The sequence below is a fragment of the Amblyraja radiata genome, chromosome 14, assembly GCF_010909765.2.
Source record: "Amblyraja radiata isolate CabotCenter1 chromosome 14, sAmbRad1.1.pri, whole genome shotgun sequence".
Classification (NCBI taxonomy): domain Eukaryota; kingdom Metazoa; phylum Chordata; class Chondrichthyes; order Rajiformes; family Rajidae; genus Amblyraja; species Amblyraja radiata.
Window position 1 is genome coordinate 11,999,191 of NC_045969.1, and position 18,366 is coordinate 12,017,556.

Consider the following 18,366-nt stretch of genomic DNA (forward strand, 5'->3'; position numbering starts at 1 on the left):
AATACTGTAAACATTAAACTTCCCAGACTAGCTATTGAATTATATGACCAAGAATTTTAACTGATAATGAATTTGGAAAAACACAGCAACTTAACATTCCACAGCTATTTCAAATGGCAGGAGCCCATAGGGTTTCAGGGTCAGAGTTTAACATCGATTGTTGCTATGACAAAACAATCAATAACGGCAATCTAAAAAACATTTTAAACTGCACGGTGCAAAGTGCCAGACGTTCCCTTGCAAAGTCACATTGAATGTTACCCTTTGGCTCGATGCCCACACTATGAATTGTACAAAGACATTTGCAAGGCACGGTGGAGCTGCTGCCTTAGAGCGCCAGAGACCCGAGTTTGATCCAGACTACGGATGCTGTATTTACGGGAGCACGTACGTTCTCCTTGTGACTTGCGTGGGTTTTATCCAGCTGCTTCGGTTTCTTCCCGCACTTCAAAGACCAGCAGGTTTACAGGTTAATTGGAGTCTATCAACTGCCCCAAGAGCGTAAGATAGAACTAGTGTATGGGCGATGGTTGGTCAACATGGACTCAGTGGGCCCAATGCCATGCTGCATACCTAAACTAAACTCAATTTCCATCAACTACCCTCTCATCCAGGGACAAACTTAAGCCTCAAGGTTTACGGTCAACCAATGGTGAATACTACAATAGGTAACTCATGGATAGGCTAGCCACTCTATACATGTCATAAGTTATAGGAGCAGAATAAGGCCATTCAGTCCATCAAGTCTACTCTGCCATTCAATCATGGCTGATCTATCTTTCCCTCTCCATTCTCCTCCTCCCCATAACCCCTGGCAACCTTACACACACTTACCAATTCCTCCGGCTTCCTTCCCAAAAGATAACGATAAGGATCCCTGGGATGAGAATGCAGAGTCGATGGACGAGATTCCCGACAGGCGCTTCTTGCTGTCCGCCATCTCCCTGCTCGAAGGACATTCATTGCCAGCTGACTCAAAGTCATGGGAGATACCAGAGTCCAACTGGGAAAGCAGCTGGGAAAGGCTGCATTCCTCACTGTCGAACGCCCGCTTGGACAGTCCCTTCTGAGCTGGCTGCTCGACAGCTACTGTGGGATCCTGCAATTAAAATAACAACCAGCTCATTTCAAGCACGTCTGTGTCTTTCCACCGCTGTCTGCAAATGATTACACCGAATAGGGCATTCCTCGACCATCGTGACAATATCAAAGTGGAGAAACAAGGAAGTGCAGATTCTGGTTTACACCAAAGATAGACACATGGTGCTGGACTAACTCAGCAGGTCAGGCAGCATCTCTGATATATGGATAGGTGACGTTTCGGGTTGGGACCCTTCGTCAGGCACTTTGTGCTTGGCTGTTGGGCAAGCCTTGCAACAAATTATACATTAATTCTTGGGGTGCAAGGGGGGGGGTGTATATGGATAACAATGTACATGACTGTATGTGTGTGCGTGTGCATGTGTGTGCATGCGTGTGTGTGCTCACATGGCCCCAACAACAAAGACAATCAAACATGAAGAAACAAACAACTGCAGGTGCTGGTTTGTACTAAAACTATACACAAGGTGCTGGAGTAACTTTGCGGGTCAGGCAGCATCTCTGGAGAAAAAGGATGGGTGATATTTTGGATCGGGACGGTGAATTTGAAGAAGGGTCCTGACCTGAAACGTCACCCAAATTCCATGATGGAGTGTGGAGAAATTGCTAGTCTCTCCAATTATGACCGTTCATGGAGGTTTATGCTAGATGGGGATAGATTAGTTCTTGGATACTGCCCGTGAGTATGTGTGTTACTGGATGGTGTGCCCTGCAGGCATTTAATTCCGCCAAGTTCAATGGGGTCAAGAGTACAATTAACAACTCACTCTCATGCAAATTAGTGCGAGTGACATGAGACGCGTTTCACACCCGAGGTAACATTGTTCAAAGACAAAGCAATTTTTCCCTTTGTTAACTCTGAATGACCTGTTGTGGCGCTGCAGATTTTGACCGTAACATCTATGCATTTGCAGATACTAACTTGATTATTAAACGCCCACGTTACTAAGGTTGTTTACTCTGCGTGCAGTAATAATAATGTTCCCGCCCTAAGCTTTACTTAATTGATCTTGACACAAGTGTGGATCTGTCCAGGTTAGGAGAGGATACTTAGCCAAACAATACAAGAGTGAAGGGCGGATATTCAAGTAAGGAGAGAACATTGGGAATGAGCAATACTGCTAATTGTTCCCATAAAGCCTCGTGAAGTCAGGCAGTCAATGATGGTCTCAAATATGAATTAATTAATTACTCATGACATACAAACCACCTCCCATCTCTTTAACCAGGTTAATTCCTGGGATGGCTGAACTGACATATGATGAAAGAATGGATCGACTGGGCTTATATTCACTGGAATTTAGAAGGATGAGCGGGTATTTTATAGAAACATGTAAAATTCTTCAGGAATCTTCAGGATGTTCCCAATGTTGGGGGAGTCCAGAACCAGGGGTCACAGTTTAAGACTAAGAGGTAAGCCATTTAGGACTGAGATGAGGAAAAATCTTTTAACCCAGAGAGTTGTGAATCTGTGGAATTCTCTGCCACAGAAGGCAGTGGAGGCCAATTCATTGGATGTATTCAAGAGAGAATTAGATATAGCTAAAGATAGACACAAAAAGCAGGAGTAACTCAGCGGGCCAGGCAGCTTCTCTGGAGAGAAGGAATGGGTGACTTTTCGGGTCGAGACCCTTTTTCAGACAAAGCTCTTATGGCTAACGGAATCAAGGGATATGGAGAGAAAGTAGGAATGGGGTACTGATTTTGGACGATCAGCCATGACCATATTGAATGGCGGTGCTGGCTCGAAGAGCCGAATGGCCTACTCCTGCACCTATTTTCTATGTTTCTAGTTCAGAAGGATGAGGAGACCTCACTGAAACTCACCGAACAGTGAAAGGCCTGGATAGAGTGAATGGGGAAAGGATGTTTCCAGTGGGAGCCTAGAACCAGAGGGGATAGCCTCAGAATAAAGGACGCACCTTTAGAAAATAAATGGAGGAATTTCTTTAGTCAGAGGGTGGTGAATCTATGGAATTCATGGCCACAGACAGTTGTCGATCCAACTCATTGGGTATTTTTAAGGCGGAGATTGACAGATTCTTGGTCAGTTAGGGTGTCAAGGGTTATGGTGAGAAGGCGGGAGAATGAGGTTCAGGGGGAAAGATAGATTGGCCATATTTGAACGGTAGAGTTGACTCAATGGGCCGAATGGCCGAATTCAGCTGCTATGACTTATGAACTCTTGTCTACAAGAAATAGCATTTTCCAGCCTTGATTGCTATCAGCTTCCACCAACAATTTTGTGATCAAGACCTGAAGAAATCAATCTCAGAATCCACTTTTATGAGACATTCTAGCTGGTTTCAAAAGCTCAATTTAAAGCAGAGTTTAAGTCAACTTTACCTTTTTGGTTGCTTCACGAGTTTGTCTGGAATGGAAAGACTGTTTCTCCTGTGCGGTTTCTTGTGGCTTGGTGCTGAGTTCTTCAGTTTCTGCCGTGATTTCTTTTAAGATAAAAATGAATTGCATTTTTGGCCTCGTTACAACGTTGAATCTTTAACCACTTCGTTAAAAATGTTTATTAACTATATTAATGGGGTTTTCGAAGGAGAAATCAAAGGGTTGATTCCAGGTGGTAGAATGGGACAATGCATCAGGTTAAAGGCTAGCATCACTGTGCCACAGTGGTAGAGTTGCTGCCTCACAGCCCCAGAGACCCGTGTTTGTGCGTTCTCCCCGTGACCTGCATGGGTTTTCTCCAGGATCTCCGGTTTCCTCCCACACTCCAAAGACATACAGGTTTGTAGGTTAATTGGCTTGGTATAAATGTAAATTGTCCCTAGTGTGTAGGGTAGTGTTGGTGTGTGGGGAACGCTGGTTGGCACAGACTCGATGGGCCGGAGGGCCTGTTTTCACGCTGTATCTCTAAACTAAATTAAACTAATCACAATATACTCCATGGCTGGGTAAATTACTGGGAACACACCAGCAAGCACTAATCAGTTGCATGTTCTGTTTGGTACAAGTGCACAATGCACTGGTAACTTTAGAAAGGAGATGAGGAAGGATTTCTTTAGTCTGTGGAATTCATTGCCACAGACGGCTGTGGAGGCCAAGTCGTTGGGTATTTTGAAGGCGGAGATTGACAGATATTTAATTAGTAAAGATGTCAAAGATTACAGGGAGAAGGCAGGAGAATGGGGTTGCGAGGAGAAGATGGATCCGCCATGATTGAATGGCGGAGAAGACTTGATGGGCCGAATGGCCTAATACTGCTATCATTTATGAACCTTGCTCAAATACACAAGATGCATTCTGGGAATGAGAGCACTAAAGTAATCAGGGCTAACGTAATCATGACCGCACTAGAGGAGAAAAAGAGAGAGAGAGAGAGACACACACACAGTACAGACAACACTACTGTGTTGAGAAATCCCTGTGGCTGCATGCAATTGTGCCAGAGAGTTTGGGGCAAACGAGCTGCCTCTGAGTCAGGTGCGGCAAGCAGTGTGGACACTCAGCTAACCCTGACTGGCACTGGGAGTGCTTGCCATCACTGGGGACTGGCAGCACCTTCTCCATGTTGCACCACTCCCTCAATCACCCACTCCATCAAATTCACCCACTCCCTCCCTCCGCCCACCAACTCCCTCCTCACCCACTTCCACCCCCACCCACTCCCTCCCCCACTCACTCCCTCCCCCACCCACTCTTCCACTCCACCCAAACCCCACCCCACACTACCCAGACCCACCCCACTCAAACACAACCCCACATCACTCAAACCCACTCCCCTCCACCCAGTCCCACCCAGCAGCATTTATGGTGTCCATTCCCTGTACTATTTTCCCACTGCATTCGTTGTACGCCTGTGAAGGCATCAAGTACGTATCTGAAAGCAGGCTTACCTTGAAAGGTTGGACGCTCACTGGGAGCTTCCTTCCAGCACTGCTGCATTAGCTTTAGGAGTCTCTTGCACGCTGGTGGCCTGGGCTTTGGAATTGCCGACAGCTCGGGGCGAAATCCACTGACTACTTTGACCATGATGTGCAGAATGTTGGTTTCAGCTGAAAATTGAAAAGCAATATGAGCAAACTGGCACAAAATGTTGCAGATGAGAGTTATCCAAAATAAATAAAGAATATGCTAGTCACATAGAAACATAGAAAATAGGTGCAGGAGTAGGCCATTCGGCCCTTCGAGCCTGCACCGCCATTCAATATGATCATGGCTGATCATCCAACTCAGTATCCTGTACCTGCCTTCTCTCCATACCCCCTGATCCCTTTAGCCACAAGGGCCACATCTATCTCCCTCTTAAATATAGCCAATGAACTGGCCTCAACTACCTTCTGTGACAGAGAAAGTGTCAGACGTATCAGAACTGGGGAAAGTTCAAGATAGAACAAGTTTTAAGAGCCAGAAGGGAGGAAATTAAAAAAAAATATTTTAAAACATTGATCAAAGAAGTGATAATGAAAGATAAAGGGGATGATAAAGGATGAGTAAAGAAATAACATGTATCTGACAACTTTACTATGAGACTTTACATATACAAGGTGGAAATAAGCCCTTCGGCCACTGGCCAGCCTCAGTGAGTGAGCGGATGAGTCTGCTCAGTATTCCAGCTCTGCTCAGCTCCTGACTATCGCAACTCGAGAGGGAGAGGGGATTGAAGGCTTTTTGGCAAAGTTTGCGGATAATACGAAAATAGATGGAAGGGCAGGTAGTGTAGAGAAAGCAGGGATGCTGCAGAAGGACTTGGACAGGTTGGGAGAGTGGACAGAGAAGTGGCAGATGGAATATAATGTAGCAAAGTGTGGAGTCATGCATTTTGGTATTAGGAATAAAGGCGTAGACTATTATCTACATGGGGAGAGAATCCAGAACTCAGAGGTGCAAAGGGACTTGGGGGTGCTGGTGCAAGATTCCAAAAAGGTTAATCAGCTAGTCGAATCGGTAGTAAGGAAAGCAAACTCAATGCCAGCATTTATTTCAAGATGGCTTGTATGCACAAAGCAGAGATGTAATGCAGAGGCTCTATAATGCGCTGGTAAGGCCGCATATGGAATATCGTGAGCAATTTTGGGCACCCTATTTGAGGATGTGCTGGCTCTGGAGAGGGTCCAGAGGAGGTTTACAAGAATGATCCCAGGAATGAGTAGGTTAACCCATGATGAGTGTTTGTCGGCACTGGGCCTGTACTCGCTGGAGTTTAGAAGACTGAGGGGGCACCTCATTGAAACATACAGTGAAAGGCTTGGATAGAGTGGATGTGGAGAGGATGTTTCCACTAGTGGGAGAGGCTTAGACGAGAGGCCATAGCCTCAGAATTAAAGGATGTTCTTTTCAGAAGGAGATGAGGAGAATTTTATTTAGTCAGAGGGTGGTGAATCTGTGGAATTCTTTGCCACAGAAGGCTGTGGAGGCCAAGTCAGTGAATATTTTTAAGGCAGAGATAAATAGATTCTTGATTAGTACAGGTGTCAGTGGTTATGGGGGAAGGCAGGAGAATGGGGTTAGGAGGGAGAGATAGATCAGCCATGATGGAATGGCGGAGTTGACTTGATGGACCGAATGGCCTAATTCGACCACCTCATCCTCCTGACAGAAGGTGCCTACAGCCACACAGCAGCCAGCAAATTAATCCCCACCCATCTATAAAGTTCAACGTTGGCAATCTGCCTTCATAAGACATTGTATAATACGGTTTATTGAATTATCAGTATTTTTTTTAAAGTGGATCTGTGGGAATGAAAGGCTCTTTTATAATTAAAGGTAACCATGGTGATAGGAACCTCCACAATACATACCTGCAAAGGGCTTCTTCTGTGTCAAGATTCCCCAGATGACAATTGAAAAACTGCAACAGGAAAAAAAAAGATTGGAGAACTGTTGGAATAGCTTAGAACTGTCTAAGAAGCACCTAGCATTTACAAGCATCAAGGAGAGTTAATATTTGACCAGGTCAATGTATTTTTTACAACAAACATTGCCATGTCATTGTGCACAAGCTGGGCAAGTGTCCAATATTTAAATTTCACTTATCCATAAGGCAGTAAATATCCACAATGTTTTACCCAGGTAAAGTGTAGGTGACTGGGTAATTCCCCGCAACAAATCAACATTAGCAACTGCACCACTATAAGCGACAAAGATTAATTAAAAACATGGGCGGCACAGTGGTGCAGCAGGTAGAGCTGCTGCCTCACAACGTCAGAGACCCAGGTTCATTCCAGACCTCGGGTGCTGCCTGTGTGGAGTCTGCACGTTCTCCCTGTGACCACATCGGTTTCCTCCGGTGATCTGATTCCCTCCCGCATCCTAAAGACGTGCAGTTTCGTAGAGTTATTGACCTCTGTAGAAATTGTCCGCAGAGTACAGGAAGTAGATGCAAAAGTGGGATAACATAGAAATAGAGCGATCGGGTGATTGATGGACACAGTGAGCCGAAGGCAATAGGATCAGACAGATAGGATCTTAATAGAAAAGATAGGATCTTTCAATTCACATAATTTACAGGAAGTCCCCAGGTTACGAGCAGAGAACTATTCGTAATCCAAACTGTCGGTAAGTCAGAAAGAACCAAAACAATGCTTGGGAGAGGATGACAGAAACAGCTGTGGCAGGAAAGTGAGCGAGTGGGAGAGCGGCCACAAAGTCGGCCTCACGGACTCATTGATTGAGCGACGAGTCTGCTCAACTCCACCCAACTCCCTCGAGAGGGAGGAGCGGGGTGGGGAGAGAAGCCATGTGGAAATGCCCTGTTCTCTCTTGATAGAAGATGCCTGCAGCCCAACAACAGTGGGCAAATCAACCCCCATCTATCTCGTTGGTCACTCCAATGCTTGCTCCAATGTAAATAGAGTCCATAGATCAGGTGTTCCTAACCCAGGGAGAAATTGTACTTGTAACAATTAATCGAGTGCTTTTTCTGCGGAAATGAGTCTGCGTCTATAGAAAGGAATCGCTGCAGCATATCTTTTTCCCATTCTTTACGTAGACCTTATTCAGTGACTATATTGACCTCCTATTTGATGCAAGTCATATAATCCGTCCCACGTCTAACTGTCGCCAATTTATAATCTCAAGCTAAAATATCATCTCCCAAACAATCAATCATGACTCCATAAACTGTTGAAAATAAGTTTCTGGACATTTATGCTGAAATTCATTAATGATCATTGACAGACCAGTTTAGAGATACAGTGTGGAAATGGGCACTTCAGTCCATTGGGTACACGCCAACCAGTGATCACCCATACACCAGCTCTATCCTACACACTAGGGGACAATTTACAGAAGCCAATTAGCCTACAAACCTGCACGTCTTTGGAATGTGTGAGGAAACCGGAGCACCCGGAGAAAACCCACGCGGTCACAGGAAGAACGTGCAAACTCCGTACAGTCAGCAGCCATAGACAGGATCGAACCCGTGCCTCTGGCGCTGTGAGGCAGCAGCTCCGCCATTGTGCCGAATTAATGAATTATCTGAATAGCCTTTTCTTTGCAGAAGCCCTGGAGAGGAGGTGAGTGTGGAATAAGCATTCAGATCACCCAACACCAGGACTAAAAGATGAATCTGACACTGTGCCAAAGCTGACATCCATTGTTTAATAGCCACAGGTTTTACGCATGTTTCTATTAAGAGCAAAAGGAAAGAGTCTAACCTATATACGTCATGCTTAATGTCGGAAATCCTCTTCTGCCTTAGACGTTCGGGGGGAAGGTACGCGATTGTACCGCAGAAACCGTCTATGCTGATGTCTTGCGAGTTGGACAATCCATTCCATCTTGCCAAGCCAAAGTCTGAGATCTATGCAGAGAAAGAGTTTCATGAACTGCAAAGCAAAATATCTGCTGATTTCATAAACAGTGAATGAAATGCATGACAACCCTTCATCAGAGCTCGTGAAGAAGGGTCTCAACCCGAAAAGTCACCCGTTCCTTTTCTCCAGAGATGCTGCCTGACCCGCTGATTTACTCCAGCTTTTTGTGTCTAACCTATAATAAAAGTCAATGTGGAATGACAAATAGTATATGATTATCATTAAGAAGCCATTCCCAAAATACAAGAACTTTGGTTTATTCTCTAGATCGCGAAACCAAAATTTACTCTTTGGTCTAAATTCTTTTGATACGCATTTGTTAAACAAACGTTCTACAAAATATTAACTTGCAGCGACCCAATTATCATTGCTTAGTGTATTATGTCACAAAATAGTGTGTGTGTTGACCCACAATTGTGTTCCCCACTCCTCAAATAATCAATAAAGCAGCACTCATTATCCATGCAGGTAAATGAGGGACAGCACGGTGGCGCAGTGGTAATAGTTGTTGTCTTACAGCGCCAGAGACCCTGGTTCAATCCTGGCTACAGCTGCTTGTCTGTGCAGAGTTTGCACGTTCTCCCCGTGACCTGCGTGGGTTTTCTCAGAGAACTTCGGTTTCCTCCCACACTCCAAAGACGTACAGGTTTGTAGGTTAATTGGCTTGGTATCAATCGTGCCTATTGTGTGTAGATTATGTTAATGTGTGGGGATCGCTGGTCGTTGCGGACCCGGTGGGTCGAAGGGTCTGATTCCGCACTGTAACTCTAAACTAAACTAAATAACGTGCTTCCTCTTAACGAACCCCTCTAAAAGTAGTCAACCTTAGGTTTCTGGGAAATGCCCAGCAAATAATTCTAGGGTCTGGCAAGGCTGGTCACTGGTTAATGGGACATTATTGTCACAAGTGCCGTCAAACGCTCATCATATGTTAACGCACTCATTCCTGGGATCATTCTTGGAAACCTCTTCTGGACCCTCTCCAGACCCAGCACATCCTTCCTCAGATATGGTGCCAAAAATTGCTCACAATGCTACAAATGTGGCCTGACCAGCGCCTTAAAGAGCCTCAGCATTACATCCCTGTTTTAGTATTCTAGACCTCTAGCGTGGGTTTCCTCCCTCACTCCAAAGATGTTCACTAAAGCAGACATAGAAGGCCCTGTCTGAGATAGCAATGAAACTTAGCAAGTTCACAAGGATTTGGATTGAGAAGTAATATTTTGGAGATGTTTGTGGAAAAAACAGGGAAACAAGTCTAATAGGGCGGCCACGCTAAAGAGTAGGTGCAGTCAAAAAGGACTGCTTGGCTTTAACATTCGATTTCATACAAAGCATGTTCTCAAACTCAGCCTGGGTCACTGAGACAACATTAAGGATAGGCCCACTGATCCACTTGGTAGACCCATCACAATGCCAATACTGGCACGTTAACTAGTTAGACATCAACCCCTGATGAATGACGACTGGGATCAGGTTATAGATTCATAGAGTCATACAGCGTGGAAACAGGCCCTCATTGACATACCAAACAGATTTGCTATGTCAAAGAGGATTCTCTTGAACTTCTACAAGCGCACAGTAGAGAGCATATTGACCAGTTGCATCATGGCCTGGTTCGGCAACTTGAACGTCCATGAGCGGAAAAGACTGCAAAAAGTTGTGAACACTGCCCAGGTCAAAAAGGCAGCCAACATCATCAGAGACCCATCCTGCCCACACACTCATCTCACCACTGCCATCGGGAAGAAGGTGCAGGAGCCTGAGAACTGTAACATCCAGATTCAGGAACAGCTTCTTCCCTGCAGCCAGCAGGCTATTAAACACTAAAACTTCATAAGCTCTGAATTACAATATACTATTATTATTATTGTACTGTTATTGTTTGTTTTTTTAGTATGTGTGTAATATATATATATATATACACACACACACACACACACACTGAACTGTTTTTTCTCTCTCTCGTTTATCATATTGTTTACAGTGTACTATGTTTACATATTCTGTTGTGCTGCAGCAAGCAATAATTTTATTGTTCTATCTGGGACATGACAATAAAACACTCTTGACTCTTGACTTGCCCACACCGACCAACATGTCCAATCTACACTATTCCCAGCTGCCTGCGTTTAGCCCATATCCTACTAAACCTATCCTATCCATGTACCTGTCTAAATGTTTCTAAAATGTAGCGATAATACCTGCCTCAACTACCTCTGCCAGCATCTCATTCCTTACACCCACCACCCTTTGTGTAAAAAAGTTACCACTCGGGTTCCTATTAAATCTTCCCTTTAAACCTATGTCCTCTGATTCGCGATTCCTCTACTCTAGCTGAAAGACTGAGTATTTACCCCATGTATTCCTCTCATGGCTTTTGCACACCTCTCTAAGATCACCCCACATCCTCCTGAGCTCCAAGGAATAGAGTCCCAGCCTGCTCAACCTCTCCCTATGGCTCAGGCCTTCGAGTCCTGGCAACGTTCTCGTAGATCTTCTCGGCACCCTTGACAACCTCTTTCCAGGAACACGGTGATCAAAACTGAACTCAGTGCAAGTCACCCAGAAAGAGCCAGTGAATGGCAAACAAAGGGATAAAAGCAATTGACAATAGACAATAGGTGCAGGAGTCAGCCTTTCGGCCCTTCGAGCCAGCACCGCCATTCAATGTGATCATGGCTGATCATCCACAATCAGTACCCCGTTCCTGCCTTCTCCCCATATCCCCTGACTCCGTTATCTTTAATAGCCCTATCAAGCTCTCTATTGAAAGCAGAAGTGAACAAGCCAATCCGATCTGACAGGGTTTCCTCACTGACCTTGACATGGTGATGTGCGTCCAGCAGTATGTTTGCAGGCTTCAAATCCAGGTGCAATAGAGGTGGGGACATACAGTGAAGGAAATTCATGCCCACCGCTGTCTCGTGAATGATACGGAAACGTAGTTCCCATGGTAATATTTCCGAGGCCAGCAATTTTTCCAGTGAACCGGTCTCCATGTACTCCATGACGAGCCCCACTGGATCCTTGCAGATCCCATACACTGGGAGAACATAGCGAAACTTTGCCAGTTCCATCTTCTTCGCTTCCTCCAGCAGTTCTGCATTCTCCCTACAAAAGCAGAGAAGAGAATAAAAAGCTACAGTTTTGCTCTCGAAGGGAGAAGGTTGAAACACCACACCATAGAGACAAATGACCAGTTTTGGACAAAGCATGTAAATCTGTTTGGGTTCCGACAAAGAAGTCACCTATTTGTTTTCTCTAGAGATGCTGCCTGACCCACTGAGTTTAGTTTAGTTGAGAAATACAGTACGGAAACAGGCCCTTCGGCCCACTGAATCTGCGCCGACCAACAATTCCGTACATTAGCAATATTCTACACCCTAGGGACAATTTACAATCTTTACCAAAGCCAATTAACCTACAAACCTATACGTCTTTGGAGTGCGGGAGGAAACTGGAGCACCCGGGGTAAACCCACAAGGCCACGGGTAAACGTACAGACTCCGTACAGACAGCACCCATAGTCGGTATCTCTGCCGCTGTAAGGCAGCAACTCTTCCGCTGCGCCACAGCGCCGCCCGTCCATCTCTGCCGCTGTAAGGCAGCAAGTCTTCCGCTGCGCCACAGCGCCGCCCGTCCAGAGTTACTCCAGCATTTTGTGTCAATCTGCGATGTAAAATTCAAAGTTCCTAAACTAATGCAAACTAATTATTTTATTTTAGCTGGTTTTGGTCAGTTTGGATTTAAGTGTAATTTAGGCAGTGCCATTCAATAGAGCATCCCACAGGATGTACTGACCCTAAGGATGGTGTGACCAAGATTGTCCAGAAAGTCAAAACAGGGAAGGATAGGTCTCAAACATTTTGATCTATTCGATGTGTTTAAGATGATGATGTGACTAAAGAAGGATAAATAAAGACAAACTAGTTCATCTGGTAAAACAAGGAAGAACAATAATACGATCGAGGCAAGACTTCAGGGGTGAGGTCAGATCACAGGAAGCATCTCTAGAGAAAGGAATAGGTGACTTTTCAGGTCGGAACTCTTCTTCAGATTGAAAGTAGAGGGGAGGGGGAAACGGACTCCTACCCACCACTCCCACCCATCTCTACTTCAGTCTAAAGAAGGGCTCCGACCCAAAATGTCGCCTATTCCTTTTCTCCAGAGATGCTGCCTGACCCGCAGATTTACTCCAGCATTTTGAGTCTATCTTCAGTATAAACCAGCATCTGCAGTTCCTCCCTACATGCAAGGTCAGATATCCTCTGTGGAGATAGGGACACATCTGTCCCGAGCTTCTCTTGCTCACTACAATTTTGCAACACAGAAGGAGGTCATATGAACAATCAAGTCCACATCAGCTCCCAACAGAGCAATTCCATATATTGTCTTCTTATTTCCCCAACTCCATGCAACCTCTTCCCTCTTTAATGCCTCTACCTCTTCAGCTGTTTGCTTACTGTAAGAGTTTAACCTACAGTAGCAAATCAAGCTACTTTGCAATGACTACTTATTAATAGATGTTAAGAAAATTGAGGGAATAATTTAATTCAAAAGGTGTTAACAAGGTCAAGGTTGTAGGAAGGAACTGCAGATGCTGGTTTAAACTGAAGATAGACAAAAAGCTGGAGTAACTCAGCGGGACAGGCAGCATCTCTGGATGGAAGGAATGGGTGATGTTTCGAGTCGGGTCTGAAGAAGGGTCTCGACCCGAAACGTCATCCATTCCTTCTCTCCAGACATGCTGCCTGCCCTGCGGAGTTACTCCAGCTTTTTGCTTCTGTCTCCTCTTATACTTCTCCGCCAAATTCCACAGCAAGGAACACGTTACTCTCTACCTTACTGTTCACCTTGGAACATTGAACTAAACATTCCGGCACTAAACGTTATTCCCTTTATCATCCATCATCCATCTGCACACTGTGGATGGCTCGATTGTAATCACGTATTGTCTTTCCCCTGACTGGTCAGCACGCAACAACACTAGTTGATGTTTCCACTAGTGGGAGAGTTTAGGACTAGAGGTCCTAGCTTCAGAATTAAAGGACATTCCTTTAGGAAGGAGATGAGGAGGAATTTCTTCAGTCCGAGAGTGGTGAATCTGTGGAATTAATTGCCACAGAAGGCTGTGAAGACCAAGTCAATGGATATTATTAAAGCAGAGATAGATAGAAGGGTTTCGGCCCGAAACGTCGCCTATTTCCTTCGCTCCATAGATGCTGCTGCACCCGCTGAGTTTCCCCAGCAATTTTGTGTACCTATAGATAGATTCTTGATGAGTCAGGGGTTATGGAGAGGCAGCAGGAGAATGGGGTTGGGAGAGATAGGTCAGCCATGAATGAATGGTGGAGTAGACCAGATGGGCTGAATGGCCTAATTCTGCTCCTATCACCTTATGAAAAGCTTTTCACTGTATCACAGTACACATGACAAGAAACGAAACTCAAACTCAGAACAGTGCAGCACAGGAACAGGTCCTTTAGCCCACAATGCCCTTGCCAAATATGACACCAAGTTAAACTAATCTACGCCGTGGAGGGTCCATGTCAAAAGAATAGAAGCTGAACGGATTTACTGAGGTCAGTATTAGTTTGAACTTTGGATGGTGTAAACATTTCTTAGCGATGACATAAGTAAGCAGTGTCTCGCTGGGCAAGTATATTAAACCATGCAGAGCAGTGCATCTCCTATTCTACACTGGCCTATATGGGAATATTGACTGCTGAGTCACCACTGACACTAGTACCACAGTCAGAAGGGTCCCAACCCAAAACATCACTATGTCCTTCTTAGTAAACCAGCATCTGCAGTTCAGTTTTTTCAACATTGTGTCTATTACCATTGACCATAGGGCTGACAAAAGCCACAAAGATCCAAATGACCATCATGTAATCCCTACTGCTGCTCAGTTATATCTTAGGGAAGGTTACAATTGGACTTTGCCCATAATATCCATTTGGGATTGGAAACCAGGAATGGTTCTTGAGTGTAACATAATACAGAACGATTTGAAGCCATGGACATGTAAGGACCTGATCCAGTGGATGGAGAAACATCTGTGGAAATACAGAGCTGCTTAATCTCTCCCAGAAATACAAAGGGAGGGATCTGTTTTTGGTCGCCAGTGATAAATGTGTGGGAGATTATCAACCACTTACCTCTCTGTATTCAATTCCACGCAGCACAGGGGAGTAAATTCAAATAGATTACTACTTAATATAAAGTAGAAATAAAAAGCACTGGATACATTCAGCGGGTTAGGCAGCAACGCCACATGGTTTTCAGCCGAAAACTATTTGGTTTAGTTTAGATAGACACTAAATGCTGGAGTAACTCAACGGGACAGGCAGCATCTCTGGAGAGAAGGAATGGGTGAAGTTTCGGGTCAAGACCCTTCTTCAGACCAACAAGATGAACAGGGGAGAGGAATTTATGGAGATAAGGAAGTGTAAGATGTCAAATGAGATGCGGATCAAGGAAAATGTACAAAAGACCATTGTTAGCTAGGAGAAGGGTGAGCAAACACCTTCACCTTCTAGCAATGGTCTATTCTACATTTTCCTTGATTTGCATCTATTTTGATCTCTTTCACTCCCTTATCTCTGTAACTCCCTCTCACCTGATGCTCAGTCTGAGGAAGGGTCTCGACCTGAAACGTCACCCATTCCTTTTCTCCAGAGATGCTGCCTGACCTGTTGAGTTACTCCAGCATTGTGTGTTTATCTTCGGTGTAAACCAACATCTGCAGTTCCTTCCTACACCACAGTTAGAGCATCAAAACAGACCCTTTGATCCACTGGGTACATGTTGACCATCGATCACCCGTTCACATTAGTTCTATGTTATTCCACTTTCTCTTCCACTCTCTATGCATTAGGGGCAATTTCAAAGAGGTAATTAGCCTACACACCAGCATGTATTTTGGGATGTGGCAGGATTGATTGTATGGAAAAGAATTTCACTGTGTTGTCACTTTACACACGTGACCATGAAAGCACATTAGACCATTGAAATCAGAGTACCGTGGGGAAACCACGCGGTCACAGGGAGGACGTGCAAACTCCACAGAGAGCACTCGGGGCCTGGGTTGAATCTGGATCTCTGGCGCTGTGAGGCAGCAGCTCTACCCGCTGCACCACTGTGCCCCCAATTCTTTGGCTTGGAACATTAACTTTGCTTCTCTTTCCACAGAAGCTGCCTGACTTGCTGTGTGTTACCAGCGCTTTTTTTAAATTTCAGATTTCCAGCATCTGCAGGTTGTTTTTTTAAAATCTTCATTCACGGCCCTATTTGTGTGTTTAAAACACACATTCCTCTCATAACAAAAAACAAGGAAATAAAACAACAAAACCAAAACCTTTGACTGAAGTAAAAAACAATGCAGGGAGACTATCTGGAAACAGAGAGAGGAGTGTAAAACCTTGAAGACATTGCTATCACATTCATCTAAAAGATAGATACAAAATGTTGGAGTAACTCAGCAGGACAGGCAGCATTTCTGGATAGAAGGATTGGGTGACGTTTTGGGTTGAGACCCTTCTTCAGTCTGCTTCAGACCCTTCTACAGACTTCAAACTCATGACTGAAGAGGGGTCTCAACCCGAGACGTCACCCATTGGAGGGCCGAATGGCCTAATTCTACTCCTATTCCTTATGACCATTCCTTCTCTCCAGAGATACTGCAAGTCCCGCTGAGCTACTTCAGCTTTTTGTGTCTATCTCCGGTTTAAACCAGCATCCGCAGTTCCTTCCTACACATTAATCTAAAATATTTGTAGCAACTGCAGCTCAGGATCAAAGACAGTCTAATAAACTCCTTTCATCATTACTGGGTGTGTCAGCGTAAGAAATCTGTACATCATCAGCATCTTGCACTCAAACCTGTTCAGCGAGATTAATAAAGCTATTCACTTCAAGAAATAAAAAGGGAATGTGGACAAAGTCATTGCCTACCTGCATGAACAGTGTGGTTTCCTGTAACTCATACAATTTATAGTAATGAAAGTGCTACGTATCTATTACGAAAAATCAGGGCCTCCAACTCAGTCTTACTTCATCAATACTTCAGTTGCCTCTAAACAAGGCCCCTGAATAGTCTTCCTAATAAAATAAAAGGCAATCCAAAACTCTGCTGGAACGGTGGTACAGCTGTCAGAGTCGATGACTCACAGCGCCGGAGACCCAGGTTCAATCCCAACCTCGAGTGCTGTCTGTGTGGAGTTTGCACGTTCTCCATGTGACCGCCTGGTTTCCCTCCGGGTGCTCCGGTTTCCTCCCACACCCAAACGTCGTGCAGGTTAATTGGCCTCTGTAAAATTCCCCGTGATGTGCGGGGAGTGGAAGTAAAAATGGAATAACAAAGAACCAGGGTGAACGGGTGATCAATGATCGGCGCGGGCTCAGTGGCCAAATGGCCTGTCTCCATGCTATACATCTCCAAAAACTAAAACCACTCACGCCAAGTTTAGTTTAGTTTCACTTTAGTTCAGGTAACCAGTGTGGAAACAGGTCCTTTGGCCCACAGAGTCAACGTCGACCATCAATTACCCATACACTAGTTCTATGCTTTTCCACTTTCACATCCTACACACTGGGGCAATTTACAGAAGTCAATGAACCTACAAACCTACATGTCTTTAGAATGTGGGAGGAAGCAGTAGCACCCTGAGAAAACCCACGGAATGTACAAACTCCACACAGAGAGCACCCATAGTCAGGGTCGAACCTGGATCTCTGGCACTGTGAGGCAGCAGGACTACCAGCTGCACCGTTGTGCCACCCCTATCTCCTCCACCCCCTTAACCTCCGAGCTTGCTGGAATATCTGGAGTACCTGCCCCAGTTAAGCAAAGCCTTAGTTGTAAACTCAACAATTTTCAAGTTTATCGGCGGCTTTGCTCCTCCCCGTTTCCACATCTTGTGAACTATCAACAAATTCTCTAATCCTGCCCCCTTGATCATCCCACTAGCTCATTGCTCCACCATTGGCAGCTGTGCCTTCTGAATTACCTCCCTAGACGTCACTACCCATAAAACCTACCCTATAGAAAAAGATTTTAGCCTGCAAATGGCATCGTATGTTAGAGCATAGAAGAAAAAAATAACAGGTGCAGGAGTAGGTCATTCGGCCCTTTGAACCAGCACCGCCATTCAATATGATCATGGCTGATCATCTAAATTCAGTACCCCATTCCTGCTTTTCCCCCCATATCCCTGGATTCCTTCAACCCTATGAGCTAAATCTAACTCTCTTGAATCATACTACAGTGAATGGCTTTGGGACTTCATTAAAGGTATTAAAGGTGCTACCTAAATACCTGTTAGACCCATAGTGGGGGTAGAGCTCGGTGGTAGAGTACTCGAGGTCATGGTTGAGGTGGCGCAGCGGTACAGTTTTACAGCCGTACAGCGCCAGAAACCCATGTTCAATCCCGACTACAGGAGCTGTTTGGATGGACTTTCTACGTTTTCCCCATGAAGTGCGTGGG

The 18,366-nt window shown here is 45.0% G+C and overlaps 1 protein-coding gene across 1 annotated transcript in view; it reads right to left on the reverse strand.

Moving 5' to 3' along the window:
* ripk4 (receptor interacting serine/threonine kinase 4) overlaps window positions 1–18,366 on the reverse strand; it is a 50,965-nt gene that overhangs the window by 3,603 nt on the left and 28,996 nt on the right. The window contains exons 2-7 of the mRNA XM_033032524.1: window positions 11,696–11,987; window positions 8,715–8,860; window positions 6,858–6,907; window positions 4,953–5,111; window positions 3,448–3,548; window positions 835–1,099 (exon numbers count right to left, since the gene is read on the reverse strand). Coding sequence (XP_032888415.1) covers window positions 835–1,099; window positions 3,448–3,548; window positions 4,953–5,111; window positions 6,858–6,907; window positions 8,715–8,860; window positions 11,696–11,987 — 1,013 coding nt within the window. The remainder of the gene's footprint in view (window positions 1–834; window positions 1,100–3,447; window positions 3,549–4,952; window positions 5,112–6,857; window positions 6,908–8,714; window positions 8,861–11,695; window positions 11,988–18,366) is intronic.